We start from the raw sequence: 20615 nt of genomic DNA on the forward strand, positions 1-20615 counted from the left end.
CTGCTCATGAGCTACCCCTGGCGGCACCTGCAGGCTCTCTTTACAGCAGCACTTCACACAAAAAGTAATTGCATATTTAACCCTTGGTGTGAGTGTCCATTGCAGTAACACATGCATAAGGTTACACTGCCACTATAAAATCCTATGCATCTTTTATAGGGACTGTACCCCCCCCAAAAAGGTAAAATTTAAAATGCATATATTTGTCCCAGAACAAATTCACTCCAAATTGTGTTAATTCCTGTGTATCTGAAATGCTATATCATCTCTTGTAAGGCACAAACAGGTTATGGGGATAGCTCACCTCCTCATGGGGGAGTCTCAAGGTTTTATTTATTTTCATTTTTAAAAGCACTCCTTGAACGCTAGTGGTACAGTCCAACTGCCAGCATAGTGGCACCTGAGTAGACAGGATGGCTACTTTGTGCAAGTCCTTACCAGGGAGTGTACACGAGGTGACCATAAGCTGATGAGATAAACAATTTTATTTATGCTCCTACTCATAAAAATTACTTTTTTAAAAGTACCCCAGGGTTTTTTTTATATTTAAACATTTACAAAGAAGGTTGAATGTTTTGCTGTCTCTAATCAGTGGCGCTTATTAAGTGTCCCAGAGCTAGAAAAAGGGCTAATAGTTCATGCATTTTATATCCATCTGCTCTGAAAAGGTGTGTTCTTCCAGGAAAACTTTTATGACTAATTTGCTTATAGTTATGTTTACTATATTCCAGACAAGGTACTGACAAGATAGAAGCTGTCACTTGTATGCTTAGACATTAACTCTTTCAGGCAGCAAAATGAAACAAGTGAAACAGCCTGGTCATTAAGTTTTGTATTGTACATACACATGTTTATCTCATCGTGTCACATGTCAGGTATGTTTGAGCTGAAGTGACATGGAGATTTATTCACTAAACTGCACTAAGCAGAATATATAACATATGTAAAGTCTTAACGCACGATGAATAGACAGAACGCAATACTCTACTCCTCATGCATAGGATTTTACGCAGGCTATTCTGCTTACCGCAGTTTAGTGACTACATACCAATATTTATCACATCATGGGATGTAAACTACTAGTTTTACTATGAAAGTCTCATCCTGGTTTCCAGTACAGCAAGTATTAAAATTAGAGTGCGATGCAAAAGAGCAGTCAAACATAATTTTGCCTGATTAGTCTGAAAAATAGACAAATGGTTTTTTTCCATTTTTACTGTGAATGGATATCTTGACAGTGGTAAGTTATCAATCCGACCATCCAATCTAAAGTTCCGTATGTATGCTAGACTGGTGTCGTCCAACTGAATGAGGAACTGCTTGTTGGCTGAATATTGTCACATATCGATGTGAAAAGATTTTAATCAATCATGATTATCATTCCTGTAGATACATACTGATGTAGGTATTTGGATGATGTTCACTGTTGGTTGGAAACACGGATATTGGAAGAATAGAATACCAAGCAGCTCCGGGGGACCCAAAACCACCAGGAAGGTATAGTGGACATAAAATGTATCAGAGCTGAATAACTAAAAAGTTTTATACATACCTGGGGCTTCCTCCATCCGCTCTGATGGCTCCCATGCTTCCGTCCTCCGCTGCCCACGGCTTCGGGAACTGGGTCCTGTCAATTACGTCAGTCAGAGCCAGTCTATAAAATGGGAAATCTGATTTGGATTTGTTGCTTGATTAAAAAAAAGCTATCGATTTCATGAGAAATCTGATTTTTTTTTTTTTAATTGAAGTGCTGTAAAATTGTACTATTTTATTGTATCGTGTGTGGCCACCTTAAGAGACTCAAAAGCCCTCCTACTAAAAAAGCAATGCTTATGCTAGGTACTCACCATACAATTTTGTGTTAGATGGTTTGAGAGAGAATTTCTGACGTCCAATCTTATTTTTGATCGTTTTTCTGATCGATTTCTCCTAGAAGTGAATGGAAATAGATAATGCTGGGTACACACTATGAGATTTTATGGTCGATTTACTGTCAGATTATTTCCAACATGTCCGATTTGCTTTCCGATCGATTTCCGAGCATTTTCCGATCGATTTCCTATACATTTAATGGAAATCGATCAGAAAATGCTCAGAAATCGATTGGAAAGCAAATTGGACATGTTGGAAATAATCAATCTGACAGTAAATCGACCATAAAATTTCATAATGTGTACCCAGCATAACAAAAGGTAATTAAATCGGAATACTATCAGAAAATCGAATTGGAAATCTATCAGATGGAAAATTAACAGAAACAAATCGCATTTGCGTCTACCCAGCATAAGTGTGGTATGCTTTTTTAGTAGGTGAGCTACTAAATGGCCCCAAACTTTACTAAAATTTCCTAAATTGTCCTGCAATCTTGTGGGAAGCAGTAGCTTGTGTACATGTTACGGCCACATGTTAATGCGAAGTGGTCGGCTCATGTGGCCAATGTACAAAACGGGCATGAATATCGGACTTTGGCCGGCCCGAATGCGTTGTGACTTCACGTGGCCGGCCAAGTCCCGCTCACTGCCGCTAGCTGCTCTCCACTGCCAGAAAGCCCCGCTCACCTCTCCTCCTCTGCTTCTAAGAACTCCGATCAGGGACCGTACCAGAGAGTCAGGCATAGCAGCTGCCAGCTCACACGAGACTCGCAGGACCCGAACACTTAAATGCAGATTTGACGTTACGTTGAACACTTCCGCATATGAAGTGTATGGGTCCGGGCTAGTAGCGTGCGTGCTGCTCTGCCTTTCTCCGCCTCTCTGGCCGCCTTGATCGGAGGTCTGAGTAGCGCCTCCACCAAAGCTCCCTCAGCCCAGCAAAGCAACCCCAGCTATGCAAGGCACCCAGCCATGCAAAGACACCACTCAGCAATGAAAATCACCCAGCAAAGACCCCCCCCCCCCCCAACCAACCATGCACAGTCCCACAGCCATGCATCCCCCCTTCATCTGTGACTAATCACCACTGTAATTTGATCTGTCACCTGACTGCCACAGCAGAGCAGCTAATTTAAAAGCACAGGATGTTAACAATATGTCTCCTCCCAAGAAAGCAGGATGTAGACAAACTGCAGATTTATTGCAGGATTTGTATCAGCTGTAACTAAAAAATGCTTTTCTTTATAAAGATTATTATGCTGTATATTTCAGAGCAGAGAGGAAGTTTTGAGTGCCATTCATGGTGCTGGACAGGACCCAGGATGTTCTGGGATTTGTGCGTTTTGGACTTTGGCCGTTTCTAGAACTGGCCGGCCAATGTCAGAAATTCCCAGCATTTTGGACTTTGGCCGACGTCAAATCGGCCAGTTCTAGAATTGGCCGATTTCTGGTTTTGGCTGTAACATATATTGAACTCTGCTATGGACTTTGGTAATGGGGGGAGGTTGTGGATGCTTTCAGTGTTTAGATACCAGACATCATGTTGCTGTTAATGGTTTAGAAGGTACTGAGTGCTTTCATTTTAGGGGGAGGGTAAACCAGAAAGCACATCCAAAGGTCGCTTGATAAGCCTGAGAACCTCATCCCAATATGGGAGTACAGCATAATCTGGCATAACCAAATGATTGGATGAGCTGTGCCTATGTGGCTGCAGTTCCTCCAACATGGTGATGTTGGCGCGTGCCCAAAGCATCAGTAACCTAAAAAAGTAAATATATATTAAGAGGGAAGCCTCTGGATCCTATAGAGCAGCCTTTCTCTGCCTCTATACACTGGGGGAACCATTAAATCATTTTGGGATCTCTAGGAACCCCTGCATTAGCGGGGGGACTGAGAATTTACTTTGCAGGATGCATGGACTTCAACTATGGTTGTTCATTGTAGCAGCCTTGTTTAGCCCCCCATTCCTTGTTTCTTACTTTGTGTTACCTATTTTAGTAGCGCACATTAGTGTTTCTTGCTATAGACCTCAACAAATATAGTACTCCCTTATAGCAGTACTCATTATGGGTGCCACTTGTTATATTGCCTCCCTATTCTATTGCAAAATGTGATCATTATTCTGATGTCCAATTTAGTGCTATATATATATATATATATATATATATATATATATATATATATATATATATATATATATATATATATCTCACATACACAGCAGCCTCAGTGGCGTAACAATAGGTGACGCAAGGGATACAGACACGGGCCTGGGGAGCAGCTTCTTTTCCTTGTGCTGAGAGACTGACAACTAAGGGTGCAGAGCAAGAGCATCTGCTCAGTAGACAAAGATTTGTAGACCGTCCCTATTCAGTGTGCAGCAGGGTGTTGGAAGGAGAAGCTGCAGGGGGGCCCTGGAGAGACTTGAAGTTCTTCTCTGCTGTCTGTTTTTATCTGCTTGGGGAAAACTCATTAAAGCGTGCACTAGCCAATTGAATAAAATTGGTTCTCAGTTTACCTGTGCAGAAGGGGTGGGGGGATGCCTTAAGGAACCCCAGTGTTACAGGGAACCCTGGTTGAGAAAGCCTGCTATCGAGGCTACCCGTGCCATCCTCCAGTTCCCATTGCTGAGTGCGGGGTCCCTGAAGATTACAGAAAAGGGTTTGTTGGTAGTCACATTAGGGCTTTGCTCCCCTGCAGCCACGAGTATGGATGTATTGTGACTGCACTAGTACAGCCGCGCCTATTCAGTATGCCAGAGCCACTTGTGCTTCTGTGCAGACACGGCCATGCTTAACAGGCTACAAATATGAGGACAAGCCAAAAAAAAACATTAAAACTATTGAATCAACTGAAAGGCAATAATACCATGTGGACATTCACCACTTCCCCTCCCCTGAGATGACTAACTACATCCCTGCAAATTCCCTCTTCCCTTGCATGGATATAGCTACTACGCCCCTTGCTCCTGCGCATGTTATTGCCGCCAATCATTAGACGAGAGATGACTGAATGGGAACGCAGTTCTTTTAATCTCTGTCCCCGTATGAATCGTCGCAGGCATCAAAGAGATGATTTGGTTACTTCTGACGGAACCCATGCATGCATTACTTACTGAAATAGATGCAATAGGAAATAATGCACAAGGACATCTTGTGGTCAAATAATAAAATTACACCATACATTTAATTTTAAAGAATCACAAATACATTTTAAATTAACAAATTACCTCCCAAACTATCCCATAATTACCCAATTAGTATTTTATTTTTATAATTAAAAAAAATTACATAATTACCTTGGGGTCTGAACTTTTTTTTTAATATAAATATATATATATATATATATATATATATATATATATATATATATATATATATATATATATATATATATATATATATATATATATATATATAATATGTCGAGGGTATATTACTGTTGATTTTGAACTAGGGACTTGTAAATAGTGACAGACACAAAAATGAAAAAAGGCACCTTTATTTCCAAATAAAATATTAGTGCCATACATTGTACTAGGGGAAATTTTAAACATTGCAATAACTGGGACAAATGGGCAAATACAATGTGTGGGTTTTAATTACGGTAGCTTGTATTATTTTACAACTATAATGGCAGAAAACTGTTTTTTCCATTTTTTTTTCTTATTTTTCCTGTTAAAACCCCTTTAGAATAAAATAATTATCAAAAAGTACCCTCCCAAAGAGAGCCTTATTGGTGGCAAAAAAAAACCAAGCTATAGATTGTTTTGTTGTGATAAGTAGTAATAAAGTTATAGGCGAATTAATGGAAGGAGTGCTTACAGGTGACAATTGCTCTTGTTTTCTAAGTGGCTAAACCCTTGGAAGTGAAATGGTTAATTCAGTCCCTAAGGTAACTTTTGTTTTCATTGTCAGGTTTTTTTTTTTTTTTTTTTTATGCAAAAAATGTAGTTGGGTACTATGGGACAGAGTGGGAGGGAAGGAGTTAATTTTAAATGTGAGTGTGAGTATTTTTTATTAAAATAAATGTATTTAGGTGTAATTTTACTATTTGGCCACAAGATGTCCTTGTGCATCATTTCCTATTCGCCTACTATAAGTACGTGAATATGAAGTAATGCAAGGATACAAATGACTGTAGCATCTCATTGATGCGGGGACTTAATGAATGGGAATTGCGTTTCCATTCATTTATCTCCCCTCTAATAATCGGCGTCGAGAATGAGCACAGGCGCAAGCAGGGGTGCGCGGCGGCAAGGGTTGAGTATCTACGTTCCTGGGAGGGAAAGTGGTGTTTTGCAGGGATGTAGATCCTCGGCGGGGGAAGGTAAAGTGGTCAGAATGCATATAAAATAATTCTGAGCAAAAAGTACCACCCAAAGAAAGCCTAATTTGTGGCGAATAAAACATTGAATAGATATTTTCGATGGTATAAGTAACAATAACGTTATTGGCAAATGAATTGGAGGAGTGTGATGTGAAAATCGCACTGGTTTTTAAGGGGAGGGGGGGGGAAGAACTGGTGGGGAAGTGGTTGAACACTTATTTTTTTTTTTTTTTTTTTTTCATTAACCCATTCAGGTTCCGTGGTTTTCACGAGAGAAATGTTCACCTCCCATTCATTAGCCTATAACTTTATCACTACTTATCACAATGAACTGATCTATATCTTGTTTTTTCCACCACCAATTGGGCTTTCTTTGGGGGGTACATTTTGCTAAGAGCCACTTTACTGTAAACGCATTTTAACAGGAAGAATAAGAAAAAAATGGAAAAATTCATTATTTCTCAGTTTTCAGCCATTATAGTTTTAAAATAATACATGCCTCCATAATTAAAACTCACGTATTGTATATGCCCATATGTCCCGGTTATTACACCGTTAAAATTATGTCCCTATCACAATGTATGGCGACAATATTTTATTTGGAAATAAAGGTGCATTTTTTCCATTTTGCATCCATCACTATTAACAAGTTTAAAATAAAAAAAATATAGAAATATTTCATCTTTACATTGATATTTAAAAAGTTTAGACCCTTAGGTAAATATTTACATGTTTTTTTTTTTTTTTTATTGTAATGGTTTTTTTTTATTTATAGTAAACATTTTATTTGGGTAGTTTTGGGAGGGTGGGGGGTAAACAATAGATTTATAATGTAAATGTGTGTTGATTTTAATTCATTTTTATTTTCAGGTGTAGTATTACTTTTTGGCCACAAGATGGCGGCCATGAGTTTGTTTACATGACGTCACTCTAAGCGTAACATACGCTTAGAGTGGCGCATCAGGAAGTGAATGGCCAGAAAAGGCGCAGCTTCCGAGAGAAGCTGTCGCTTTTTCAGCGGGGGAGAGGAATCAGTGATCGGACTTCATAGTCCGATACATTGATTCCCTGACTACCGAATCCGCGGCCGGGAGTGCGCGTGCACGCGCGCGATCGGCCGCGGGGGCGCGCGGTAGCGCACATGGTTTCTGGACGTAGTTTCTACGTCCAGAAACCAAAATAGGTTAATCAACAAAAAAGCAAAAAAACTGCACTTCCATTCTAGACATGGTACCAATTTAGTGTATGTTGGAATAAATGTGTCTCTCTGATATTTGTTGGGATGGGAGGGGGTTTAATAGTCTGCTTAAAGTGTACCAGAGCTTAAACATTAAAAATATGCCTTGGTGTCCTGAGGAGGCGTGATTACACGCGAAACAGCTGTTGACACAGGCTTTCTGTAACCTGTTGCTTGTTTTTTCCGTGCTTGAATAAACGACCTCTGCATTGGAGTGCCGGAGTCAGTCTTCCTCTTTTCAGATTGTTAAAAATATTTTATACATAGCTGGGGCTTCCTCCAGCCCCATCCACTCCAATCACTCCCACGCTGCCGTCTGCCCACAGCTTCGGGAACTGGGTCCCCGCACTTCCGTCAGTTGGAGCCAGTATGGCGTAAGAGAAGTGCGCCCTCTTTGTATCTCTCCAGCAGCTGCTGGAGAGATATGCAAAGAGAACACTTCTCCTGCTAAGCTGCCCATAACTGACGTCCGTGACGGGACCCGGAGCTGCTGGCAGTGGAGGACTGTGGGGTGTAAGCAGATGGGAGTGGAGGAAGCCCCAGGTATGTTTAAAAGCTTTTTAGGGCCCATTCACACTTAAAAACGCAACATGCCTGCGATTTTTTTTTCCGGCGTTTTGCTTGAGTGATTTTTCAGCTGTAAAATCACTGAACGCTGGTGATTTTTCCGCGATCATGTTTAGCGCTTCTATAGCACTGAAACGTGATAGCTGGGAAATTGCCTGAAAATGGTGCAGGCGACGCGTTTGTGTTTCGGCGATTTGCGGTGAATAGCGCAAATAGACCACGTAAGAACGGGCCCATAGGGTTTAATTACAATAGCGCTCGCGTTTCAACGTTTTGCCGAAAGCGTCGGCAAAATGCTCAAGTGTGAATGGGCCCTCAATGTTTAAGCTCTGAGTCCATTTAAGGGGATTTAACAAAAAATCTCAGACTTTTCCTGGTTGTTGCAAAATCACTAATTGGATGGCAACCACTAATTTCTAAGCTGAATCCCAAACCTGCAACTTTGGCCTGCTGGTGCAACTTTATTAAACATATGCGATTGTTGGTGTGGATAGTGTATCTTACAAATTAGTGACTGTGACCAGGGAGAGATCATGCAAAGAGAGGGTGGTGGATGACACCCCTTGGTGCGATCAGGCCCCTGTCGAATATGCTCAGCTGCTCCCAGTATAACCACTATAAAGAAAAGATAAAGAAGGGGCGCTTTGAGTCTTCTACCAAAGTAATACAGCGCTGCTGTTGGGCAGGTCTCACCTGATTCAGATGTGGCTGGCACAGCGTACGCAGCCTCAGCACACTTGCGTCCCACTTGGCCGAGCCGGGGACCAGGCTCACACACGTAGGGGGCGGATGTGACGTCACGTCCCGGCGTCCTCCGGGGTCTGTAGTGATGGAAACCAGGACGCTCACCCGGGGAGCGATATACGGAAGTAGGCTATCCAATATGCTGCTGCGGACGGAATTCCGCAGTATGGATGGAAAAAGAGGTGCATTCAAAGATAAAGTACTGGGAAAGTACAATTTATTAAAACGACGCGTTTCACGAAGGCTCACCCTCCGCTTTATAGCGGAGGGTGAGCCTTCGTGAAACGCGTCGTTTTAATAAATTGTACTTTCCCAGTACTTTTATCTTTGAATGCACCTCTTTTTCCATCCATACTGCGGAGTTCCGTCCGCAGCAGCATATTGGATAGCCTACTTCCGTATATCGCTTCCCGGGTGAGTGTCCTGGTTTCCATCACTACAGACCCCGGAGGACGCCTGGACGTGACGTCACATCCGCCCCTACGTGTGTGAGCCTGGTCCCCGGCTCGGCCAAGTGGGACGCAAGTGTGCTGAGGCTGCGTACGCTGTGCCAGCCACATCTGAATCAGGCGAGACCTGCCCAACAGCAGCGCTGTATTACTTTGGTAGAAGACTCAAAGCGCCCCTTCTTCTTTATCTTTTCCTCAGGGAGAGATCATAGCTCCCAACTGTCCCTCCTTTGGAAGTAATCTTTCTCCCTTATTAGTCCCTCTTTCAGGACTGATGACATCGATATCAATATGTAGGTTTTTGTTCTGAAAAATGTTTGACTCCAAACTTTATTCCCATCCTTTAAATTACTATAGTTCTTATTTTCAACCATTAAAAAGAAGGAAAGCTACTTATGATAGAGGGTACCAGTGTGGTCTGAATGATAAAACTTTTTTTTTTTGATCCTGAAATGTTTGGGGTGCATGATAAGGGGTTTGGTGGGGGCGTGTCTTAGTGTCACTTAAAGAGAACCCGAGGTGTGTTTAAAGAATGTTATCTGCATACAGAGGCTGGATCTGCCTATACAGGCCAGCCTCTGTTGCTATCCCAAACCCCACTAAGGTCCCCCTGCACTCTGCAATCCCTCATAAATCACAGCCATGCTGTGAGGCGGTGTTTACAACTGTAGTGTCAGTCTCAGCTGCTCCCCTGCCTCCTGCATAGCTCCGGTCCCTGCCCCCGTCCCTTCCCTCCAATCAGCAGGGAGGGAAGGGATGCAGGTGGGGACTGGAGTCCTGCAGGAGGCGGGGAGAGCAGCAGACTGACACTATAGAGATAAACACAGCCAGCTCTGACAAGCTGTTTGTCAGCAGCATGGCTGTGATTTATGAGGGATTGCAGAGTGCAGGGGGACCTTAGGGGGGTTTGAAATAGCAACAGAGGCTGGGCTGTATAGGCAGATCCAGCCTCTGTATGCTGATAATATTCTTCAAACCCACCTCGGGTTCTCTTTAACCCTCCTGGCGGTTTGCAAAAAAATCGCCAGGGGGCAGCAAATATTTTTTTTTTACATTTTTTTTTTTTTTTTTTCCATGTAGCGAGACAGTCTCGCTACATGATAGCCGCTGCTCAGCGGCATCCCCCCAGCCCCTCCGATCGCCGCCGGCGATCGGAGATCCGGAGATCCCGTTCAAAGAACGGGATCTCCCGGAGGGCTTCCCCCGTCGCCATGGCGACGGGGCGGGATGACGTCATCGACGTCGTGACGTCAAAGGGGATTCCGATCCACCCCATAGAGCTGCCTGGCACTGATTGGCCAGGCAGCGCACGGGGTCTGGGGGGGGGGGGCGGCTGCGGCGCGACGGATATCGGCGGGTAGCGGCGGCGATCGGGCACTGCACGCAGCTAGCAAAGTGCTAGCTGCGTGCAGCAAAAAAAAATTATGCAAATCGGCCCAGCGGGGCCTGAGCGGTTTCTTCCGGCGGCTTACCCCGAGCTCAGCTCGGGCTTACCGCCAGGAAGGTTAAGGTCTCTTTTCCATGAACTGTTGATAGGCAACTAGCAGCAGATGATATATAACTGACAGCAACTGGTATATTTCAGTTCTGACAAAATATTGTCAGAACTGGAAGGGATCACTATGTTACGGCCAGAACCCGAAGTGTGGCCACTTCTAGTTCTGGCCGGCCACTTCGGGTTCTGGCTGGCCAATGCGCGAAGTGGCCGCAGCGCAGCGGCCAATGTTAGAAATGGAATGTTTCCTTTTAATATGAATATAGTTTTCCGGCAGTCTCTGGCCAAAATGTAGCAAAACAGTTCGTTCATTGAATGAAATGAAGCTGGCGGCTCCGCCTCCTCTCCTCCGCCCCTGCCTCTTCTCTCTCTCTCTTCTTCGGGCAGCCGGCAGGGACACGCGTGTCCCCGAGAGTCGTTCTTGGCGCCAGGAAAGCAGAGCGGGGAGGCTGCTGACATTGCTTCTGCCAGCACCCGCTCTGCAGGGACGAACGACAGGATTGCCTGCCGCGACGAACGACTCTGGGGGAGGGACACGTATGTCCCCCCGCTGCCAGTATCGGGGAGAAGAGAGAGAGGCAGGGGCGGAGGAGAGGAGGTGGAGCAGAAGCCGGGCAGCTTCATCCTTCTACATTGCCGCCAGCTTCATTTAATGAACGAACTGTTTTGCTACATTTTGGCCAGAGATGGCCGGAAAACTACATTCATAATAAAAGGAAACATTCCATTTCTAACATTGGCCGCTGCGCTGCGGCCACTTCGCGCATTGGCCGGCCAGAACCCGAAGTGGCCGGCCAGAACTAGAAGTGGCCACACTTCGGGTTCTGGCCGTAACAACTATAAGAAGAAAATAGTGAGCTACTGAGAGGAACTGACAGTGAGGTAAGTATGTAATATTCATTTACAGCTACGTCATGTGTTTAAAGAGAAATAAAGAATTTTATTCGGTTTCATGCCTAATAGTTACTATCAATTGAACATATAAAATGAATGTTGAAAAGGCAATACTTATTTTCAAAATCAGTTTTACTTTTTTATTGCAGCTATTAATCCTCATGTCCCCAGCTCTTCTAGTATGCAAAATTCAGCCGCAAAAGAGAAGTAGCAGTGCAGGCTGGGGTGGGGAGTTCTCCTTTACTTTACTCCCCTTCTCCACAGACATAACTAGTTCAGCCTGATTGGCTGCAGCCTGTGTCACTCTCCTGCCTACTCCTCTCATTCTGCCACTGTCTGCCCCCTCCCCGCACTCCAGCAGACAGGCATGATCTCCGTTGAATTAACCCTCCTGGCGGTTTGCAAAAAAATCGCCAGGGGGCAGCAAATCTTTTTTTTTAAATTTTTTTTTTTTTCATGTAGCGAGACAAAGTCTCGCTACATGATAGCCGCTGCTCAGCGGCATCCCCCCAGCCCCTCCGATCGCCGCCGGCGATCGGAGATCCGGAGATCCCGTTGAAAGAACGGGATCTCCTGGAGGGCTTCCCCCGTCGCCATGGCGACGGGCGGGATGACGTCACCGACGTCGTGACGTCAGAGGGGACTCCGATCTGCCCCATAGCGCTGCCTGGCACTGATTGGCCAGGCAGCGCACGGGGTCTGGGGGGGGGGGGCGGCCGCGGCGAGAGGAATTGCGGCGGATCGGCGGGTAGCGGCGGCGATCGGGCACTGCACGCAGCTAGCAAAGTGCTAGCTGCGTGCAGCAAAAAAAAAATTATGCAAATCGGCCCAGCGGGGCCTGAGCGGTGCCTTCCGGCGGCATAGCCCGAACTCAGTTCGGGCTTACCGCCAGGAAGGTTAAGTGGGCACCTCCGCATACAGGGGGGGGGGGGTATTTTAGAGCTTAGCGGAGAAGAATATATGCAGCGCACACAGACTTGCTTCAACATGGTTCCAGGCGATGGAGCTGCATTTATTTTTTTCCCCACTAAGTGCTGTAATGCTGCGGGACGAGTGGGGATGCTGCAGGGCTGAGAGTCAATGGGCGGTTTTTCCCGTCCATTTAGCAAAGTGGGCATTCATAAAAGCTGTTCCCGCATGAAAATCTACAATCCCCCAGCAGAGCGAGAAATTTCCGCCCTCTCCAGTGTTTTTCTAGATTTATCTAGAAAAAAGTAACAAAATGGCTATTCATGAAGTTTAGAGGAAGCGGTATGTGGACGGGAAATACCGTTTCCTCTGATTTTGCGGATTACATACAAGTGAATGGGACAGACCTCCCAGAGAGAGCAGTGCACGGAGGGACTCTGCCGGCTGAAGTGTTTCCGCATGCCTTTCGACAGCTTACCGCCAGCCTTCAGCGGGAGATCTCCGCTCTTGCATCGCAGCTGGCAAGATTTTTTTGAATGACCACCCAGAAGTGTAAAATACCGCTGCGGTATTTTCCCTCCAGGAGTTTTTTCGCCACAACTTTTTTATGAATAGAGCCCAATGCAGGAGGAATCCCTTTGGATATAGTAGCAGGGCTGGGGGATTCCTATGGATGCTAATGCTATTGCTGTGGGGAGGAGGGGGGGGTGGGGGGTAGGGGAGGGAGTAACCTCAGCGTAGGCTTCAGCTGGAGGGATTAAAGATGGCTCTTGTCAGCAAACATTCTTTAGCAAACATGAATGTAATTAGATGCCTCAACTGTTGAGGTAGCCATACACTGGTCGATTTGCCATCAGATTTGACCAACAGCTAGATCCCTCTCTGATCTAATCTGATCAGAGGGGGAATCGTATGGCTGCCTTTACTGCAAAGAGATTGTGAACCGATTTCAGCCTGAAACCGTTCACAATCTGTGGCGGTGCTGCCGCCGCCGCTCCCCGCCCGCATACATTACCTGCTCCGCTGGCGCGACTGCCCCCGGTCACCGCTGCTCCGTCTCCGCTCTGGTCTCCGGCATGCTTCACTTCTTCCTGCCCGGCAGGAAGTTTAAACAGTAGAGCGTCCTCTACTGTTTAAACTTCCTGCCAGGCAGGAGGAAGTGAAGCATGCCGGAGACCAGAGCAGAGACGGAGCAGCGGTGACCGGGGGCAGTTGCGCCGGCGGAGCAGGTAATGTATTGCAGCTATATTGCGTCGGTCGTCGGGCACTCGAACGCTGCTAGCGACGTGCTCCCTACCCGCGGGTGATCGATGAGATCGGACGAAATAGATCAAAATTCAGTGTGTAGTGGGACCGATGTGACAGCAGATTCGATCCCAGTGATCGAATCTGCTGTCGATCGGCGGGGAATTGGCCTAGTGTATGGCCAGCTTTACTTAGGAGGTGTTCCCATGCATCCTGGCTAAATTGATAAGATCAATATCAACATGACAAGAAGCAGACTATGGTAATGGGGAGACATTGTTCAAATTGTAACTGGGCTGGTTACATGCTCCATTAATTCTAAGCTTAAGAGAATTTTGGCATTTAAAGCCAGCACATGAAAGCAAATAAAATGAATAGTGACAGTGAACACCATCTTACACAGCATATGGCACAAGATAGAAACATTAATATTTTATAAAATTCACTGAAATCAACATGTGGACAGTGCAATACACATAGTCCCCAACCGTCCCGTTTTCGTTGGTACTGACCCGATTTGGGAGGGCTCTCCCGCTATGATCCCCCAGTGTCCCGGCTGGCTGGGGGGGGGGGGGGGGGGGGTGTCAGATGCAGGAGCGGACTCACTATTGGGGCAGGAAGGGAGGCAGCCAGTGAAAGGAAGCTGGTGGCAAAGCGGCGGAGAAGGGGGTGGGGAAGTCTCTCCCCCCCCCCCTTCCCTCACCTTAGGGCTCCCTTTCCTGGCTCTCCCTTCCGGATTTATGCGTCTCCTCTGATGGTGCAGCGGCTGACAGTGGGCGGAGTGGACTTACCGCTGTTACGCAGCCGCCGGAGAGAGCTGTGATCTGTGCGCCGCAAGTCTGGTCTAGTTAAGACCAGACTAGCGGCGCACAGATCACAGCTCCCTCTGCCGGCGTCTGCGTAACAGCGGTAAATCCTCCGGGCCCGCTGTCAGCCGCTGCCCATCAGAGGACATACATTAATCCGGAAGGGAAAGCCAGGAAAGGGAGCCCCAAGGTGAGGTACCCCCCTTCTCCGCTGCTTTGCCACCAGCTCCCTTTCACTGGCTGCCTCCCTTCCTGGGGGCACCTATACACCTGGCTATACTGGGGAGACCTATACACCTGGCTACAGATACTGGGGGTACCTTTACACCTGGCTACATATACTGGGGGTACCTTTACACCTGGCTACGTATACTGGGGACCTACACCTCTAGCTACATATACTGGGCACATATACCCCTGGCTACATATACTGGGGACACCTATACACCTGGCTACATATACTGGGGAAACCTATACAGCTGGCTACATATACTGGGGACACCTATACACCTGGCTACATATACTGGGGAGACCTATACACCTGGCTGCATTTACTGGGGAGACCTATACACCTGGCTGCATTTACTGGGGAGACCTATACACCTGGCTGCATTTACTGGGGAGACCTATACACCTGGCTGCATATACTGGGGACACCTATACACCTGGCTGCATATACTGGGGACACCTATACACCTGGCTACATATACTGGGGAGACCTATACACCTGGCTGCATTTACTGGGGAGACCTATACACCTGGCTGCATATACTGGGGACACCTATACACCTGGCTGCATATACTGGGGACACCTATACACCTGGCTGCATATACTGGGGACACCTATACACCTGGCTGCATATACTGGGGACACCTATACACCTGGCTGCATATACTGGGGACACCTATACATCTGGCTGCATATACTGGGGACACCTTTACATCTGGCTGCATATACTGGAGACACCTTTACATCTGGCTGCATATACTGGGGACACCTTTACATCTGGCTGCATATACTGGGGACACCTTTACATCTGGCTGCATATACTGGGGACACCTATACACCTGACTGCATATACTGGGGAGACCTATACACCTGGCTGCATATACTGGGGAGACACTTTAAATTGATATATTACTAATTTTAAAATGTTAATATGAAGAAAAATAAACCAGGATAGAAAGGACCAGTGTGGCTTGAATTATAAAACCACATATTTTTCTTAGGAAATCTTTATGGTATGCGTTAGTGTTGTCCGGATCATGAACGATTCGGATCTTTGATCCGAATCTATTTTATGAGTCGATCATCCGAATCATCAAAATGAACGATTCGGATCGCAAAAGGGGCGGGGCCAGGAGTGACACGCCCCCTCTCAGCGGGCAGCGGGGTCCTGGAAGCAGGGATCGCTCTATTGGATGGGAGGCAGCCTTGCAGGGAGACAGGTAGATGAGAGAGAGGGGACATGGGTGCCACTGCCAGATATGTGTAGAGCACACATACTGGCTGCAATGTGCTGCTCATTATAGGCTGGCTGTTCCGTAGTTGTGCACAGTGATCACATTGGAAGCTTTTGGCTCAGCTCAGCACAGCACAGCAACTTTGCAGACAGTGTGATTGAAAGGCAATATAATCCTCCTGCACTCGGCACTAAACAGCTGCACTTTACTTCTGGGAATGCTTTCTTTCACTGTGCGACCTTTTCTTTCAAGGTATACAGATGAGCATATAGGTGAAATATATGTAAAGCATATGATTGCAGCATGTGGGTATTGTGTGCAAACATTTCTGCTCTCTGCTCGTCCCTCCTCCCTTCTCTGTCCACTCCCTGCCCTCTGTCCATCTTCTCCCCTTCTCTGTGTGTCCACCCCCCTCCCCTTCTCCTGTCCACAGACCTGTCCTGCTGTTCATTTCACCCCCGAATGCTTCCGGTAGTAAAATGATCCGAGATTCGGATCAAAGATCCGGATCTCTTCAATGATCCGATTCGAATCATCCGGATCATTGAAAAGATCCGAACTTCCCATCTCTAGTATGCGTGACTAGGGGTGTGATGGGGGCGTGATCAGGGGTGTGGCTTAAGTGTCCCTCTTTCTCATCTCAAAATGTTGGGAGGTATGCATTACATCTATTATGTAAGTAGAGCCCATATTTATCTTCTTATATATGTAGTTTTTGTTATCTGGCATAGTATGGCTGACAGCTCCTCTTTAAATAATTTTACTCTGTTCAGGTTCCCTTTAAGAGGCTAATGTGAAACTACTGGGAGGTGTGGGTGTGGCTGCTGGTCGCTGAGGCTCCCCATTCACAGCGCGTAGCAGAGCGCGCAGGGCGGGTCAGGCAGGGCCTCCGATGTATAATATCTTGTAATCTACAGTGTTATAAGTAATGCCGCACAGCGCCCCCCTCTGGCGAATGTGGGTGCTGCCCGCTGCGGTTTCCCGGCCTGTCACAGGCTCCAAGAAAATGGCCGCCGGAAATACGCGATGCTGGCCTCGATTGATAGAGACTTTCGGTGCGCGTTTGACGTCATCTCCCTGTGACAGGAAACAACATAAACAAATCAAATAACATTTATATCGCGCTTTTCTCCTGGCGGATTCAAACCGCCAAACAAGAGACTAGGAGTGGCTGCTGTGTCCCATGAGTTCCGGGATGGATGGAGACTTCTTCGTGGCTACGGGAGGAGGAGGCGGCAGCGGCATTGTGGGGGACTGGGAGGACAGAGGAGGGGTAAGGAGGCATTGTGGGGGGGCTGGGAGGACAGAAGAGGGGTGATGAGGCATTGTGGGGGACTGGGAAGACAGAGGAGGGGGGGAGGAGGCATTGCATGGGACTGGGAAGACATAGGAGGGGTGAGGAGGCATTGTGGGGGGCTGGGAGGACAGAAGAGGGGTGAGGGGGCATTGTGGGGGACTGGGAAGACATAAGAGGGGTGAGGAGGCATTGTGGGGGACTGGGAGGACAGAAGAGGGGTGAGGGGGGCATTGTGGGGGACTGGGAAGACAGAGGAGGGGTGAGGAGGCTTTGTGGGTGACTGGGAGGGCAGAGGAGGGGTGGGGAGGCATTGTGGGGGAATGGGAAGACTGAGGAGGCATTGCAGGGGACTGGCAGGACAGAGGAGGGTTAAGGAGGCATTGTGGGGGACTGGGAGGACTGAGGAGGCATTGTGGGGGACTGGGAGGACAGAGGAGGAGTAAAGAGGCATTCTAGTGGACTGGGAAAACAGAGGGAGGGGTGAGGAGGCATTGTGGGGGACTGGGAGGACAGAGGGAGGGGTGAGGAGGCATTGTGGGGGACTGGGAGGACAGAGGAGGGGTGAGGCTGTACTGCTGGAGGCTGGGAGGACAGAGGAGGGGTGAGGAGGCATTGTGGGGGATAGAGGAGGGGTGAGTAGGCAATGGGGGGGGGGGGGGCAGAGGAGGGGTGAAGAGGCATTGCTGGAGGCTGGGAGGACAGAGGAGGGGTGAGGATACATTGTGGGGATCCACAAAGATGGGTCAGCACCACCAAAGTAAATTATAGCTCTTTTATTGGTGAGGCAGCATTTACAGACTGCTGTTTTGGGCTCTCCAGCCCTTTATCAAATTGCAAAAATAGCCGTGTGGGGGACAGAGGAGGGATTGTGGGGGACTGGGGGGACAGAGGAGTGGTAAGGAGGCATTGCGGGGGACAGAGGAGGGGTGAGGAGACATTTCTGGATGCTGAAAGGACAGAGGAGGAGTGAGGAGGTATTGTGGGGGGGCTGGGATGGACAGTTGAAAGGTGAGGAGGTATTGCGGGGTACTGATAGGAGAGATGAGGAGGTTACAGTTGTGTAGTTGGGAGATACTGAAGACCTGCTCTGATTTTTAGTTGCCCGTGTCGGTGGAGTGAATGCAGGAGATGTGTTGGCAAAGTCAGAACCAGCACAAATGTACTTTGGCAACAACTTTCGCAGAAGTCCATTTTTTACTTTGTTTTTACTTTGTGGCAGGATGAAGAGTATGGGGAGGCGGAGGACGATGCAGAGGTGCAGCAGGAGTGTCTGCAGAAACTGGGCAGCCGGGACTACATTATGGAACCCGCTATATTTAACACTTTAAAGAGGTCTGTGCATTTCTGGAAACCGCTGTATGCATGTTGTATTAGTGTTGCTCTGTATAATGAATATACAGGCACACTGTGCAGTGCAGCGGGTGTCCAGGGTAGTGATACTTCATGGGATTTTTTTATTTTAGTTTTGAAAAGAAGCTTTATTCAGGACAGACATAACATATGTCCCAGTGATGGGTCGTTCGCTGCGAACGACAAGAGCCGGTTCTCAGTTTTGTAAGAGCCGATGCCTCAGCTGCCCCACACAGCTCTGATTTGCTGTGTAATAAAGGGTGCTGAGGCATTCTGGGAGATGTAGTCCTCCTCTTGCAGCTTGTAGTAGTGTATGGAGCGGAGCAGAGCAGTAGCAAGAGGGATTGCCCCAGTCAGAGAAGCAGTCTGGAGTTGTTATGGAGACGGGGCGGGGCTTCTACTCCGATTCTGAGTGGTGTCTAGTGATATTTAATGAAGAGCCGATTCAGAGCCGTAAGAGCCGCCTCTTTAATGGGAGCCGATTCAGAAGAGCTGATTCTCCGAGAAGAGCCGGAATTCCCATCACTAATATGTCCATTAGTGCAGAAACAAGATATTATACATTATGCCCATATCACATTTTTATCAGAGGTCATAGTAAATGACTGCTAAAGGCAAGATAAACATTGAATGAGAAAATTCTTATGTAACCAAAATAGAACTAACAGGTCACAAGGAGATCCATAAAATACACACAGCGGTCGGTCTACTGAAGATTTAGTTTAATGCAGAGATTGGAATGGTAGGAATAGAAATATACAGTGGTTTGCAAAAGTATTCGGCCCCCTTGAAGTTTTCCACATTTTGTCATATTACTGCCACAAACGTGAATCAATTTTATTGGAATTCCACATGAAAGAACAATACAAAGTGATGTACACATGAGAAGTGGAACAAAAATCATACATGATTCCAAACATTTTTTACAAAAAAATAACTGTAAAGTGGGGTGTGCATTATTATTTAGCCCCCTTTGGTCTTAGTGCAGTCAGTTGCCCATAGACATTGCCTGATGAGTGCTAATGACTAAATAGTGCACCTGTGTGTAATCTAATGTCAGTACAAATACAGCTGCTCTGAGGCCTCAGAGGTTGTCTAAGAGAATATTGGGAGCAACAACACCATGAAGTCTAAAGAACACACCAGGCAGGTCAGGGATAAAGTTATTGAGAAATTTAAAGCAGGCTTAGGCTACAAAACAATTTCCAGACTCTTGAACATCCCACAGAGCACTGTTCAAGCGATCATTCAGAAGTGGAAGTAGTATGGCACAATTGTAAACTAACACTGCACATCACTCTGAACACACCATCCCCACTGTCAAAAAATGGTGGTGGCAGCATCATGCTCTGGGGGTGCTTCTCTTCAGCAGGGACAGGGAAGCTGGTCAGAGTTGATGGAAAGATGGATGGAGCCAAATACCGGGCAATCTTGGAAGTAAACCTCTTGGAGTCTGCAAAAGACTTGAGACTGGGGCGGAGGTTCACCTTCCAGCAGGACAACGACCCTAAACATAAAGCCAGGGCAACAATGGAATGGTTTAAATCCAAACATATCCAATTGTTAGAATGGCCCAGTCAAAGTCCAGATCTAAATCCAATCGAGAATCTGTGGCAAGATCTGAAAACTGCTGTTCACAAACGCTGTCCATCTAATCTGACTGAGCTGGAGCTGTTTTACAAAGAAGAATGGGCAAGGATTTCAGTCTCTAGATGTGCAAAGCCGGTAGAGACATACCCTACAAGACTGGCAGCTGTAATTGCAGCAAAAGGTGGTTCTACAAAGTATTGACTAATTATGCACACCCCACTTTGCAGTTTTGTTTTTTTTTGTTTTTTTTTAAATGTTTGGAATCCTGTATGAATTTTGTTCCACATCTATGAATAGACCAAGAAAAAGCAGATCTGATTACACCGCACCACTATAATCCATTAGAAAATACATCTTTATTCATATAA

General features: G+C 46.5%; 1 protein-coding gene across 3 annotated transcripts in view; it reads left to right on the plus strand.

The window, feature by feature from the left end:
* The first annotated feature begins 1401 nt into the window (after positions 1-1401).
* The window catches only part of NELFCD (negative elongation factor complex member C/D), a 59957-nt gene continuing 40743 nt past the window's right edge, over positions 1402-20615 (plus strand). Inside the window, exons 1-2 of one of the 3 annotated variants that reach the window (XM_068264508.1) lie at positions 1402-1497; positions 18527-18639. In XM_068264508.1, the coding sequence (XP_068120609.1) occupies positions 1414-1497; positions 18527-18639 (197 nt within the window). In that variant the 5' untranslated portion in view covers positions 1402-1413. Of the gene's footprint in view, positions 1498-16644; positions 16686-16971; positions 17284-18526; positions 18640-20615 lie in introns of those variants that run through there. The other 2 variants (XM_068264509.1, XM_068264507.1) reach the window with 2 other exon arrangements.

The sequence above is a fragment of the Hyperolius riggenbachi genome, chromosome 12 (assembly GCF_040937935.1).
Source record: "Hyperolius riggenbachi isolate aHypRig1 chromosome 12, aHypRig1.pri, whole genome shotgun sequence".
Lineage (NCBI taxonomy): Eukaryota > Metazoa > Chordata > Amphibia > Anura > Hyperoliidae > Hyperolius > Hyperolius riggenbachi.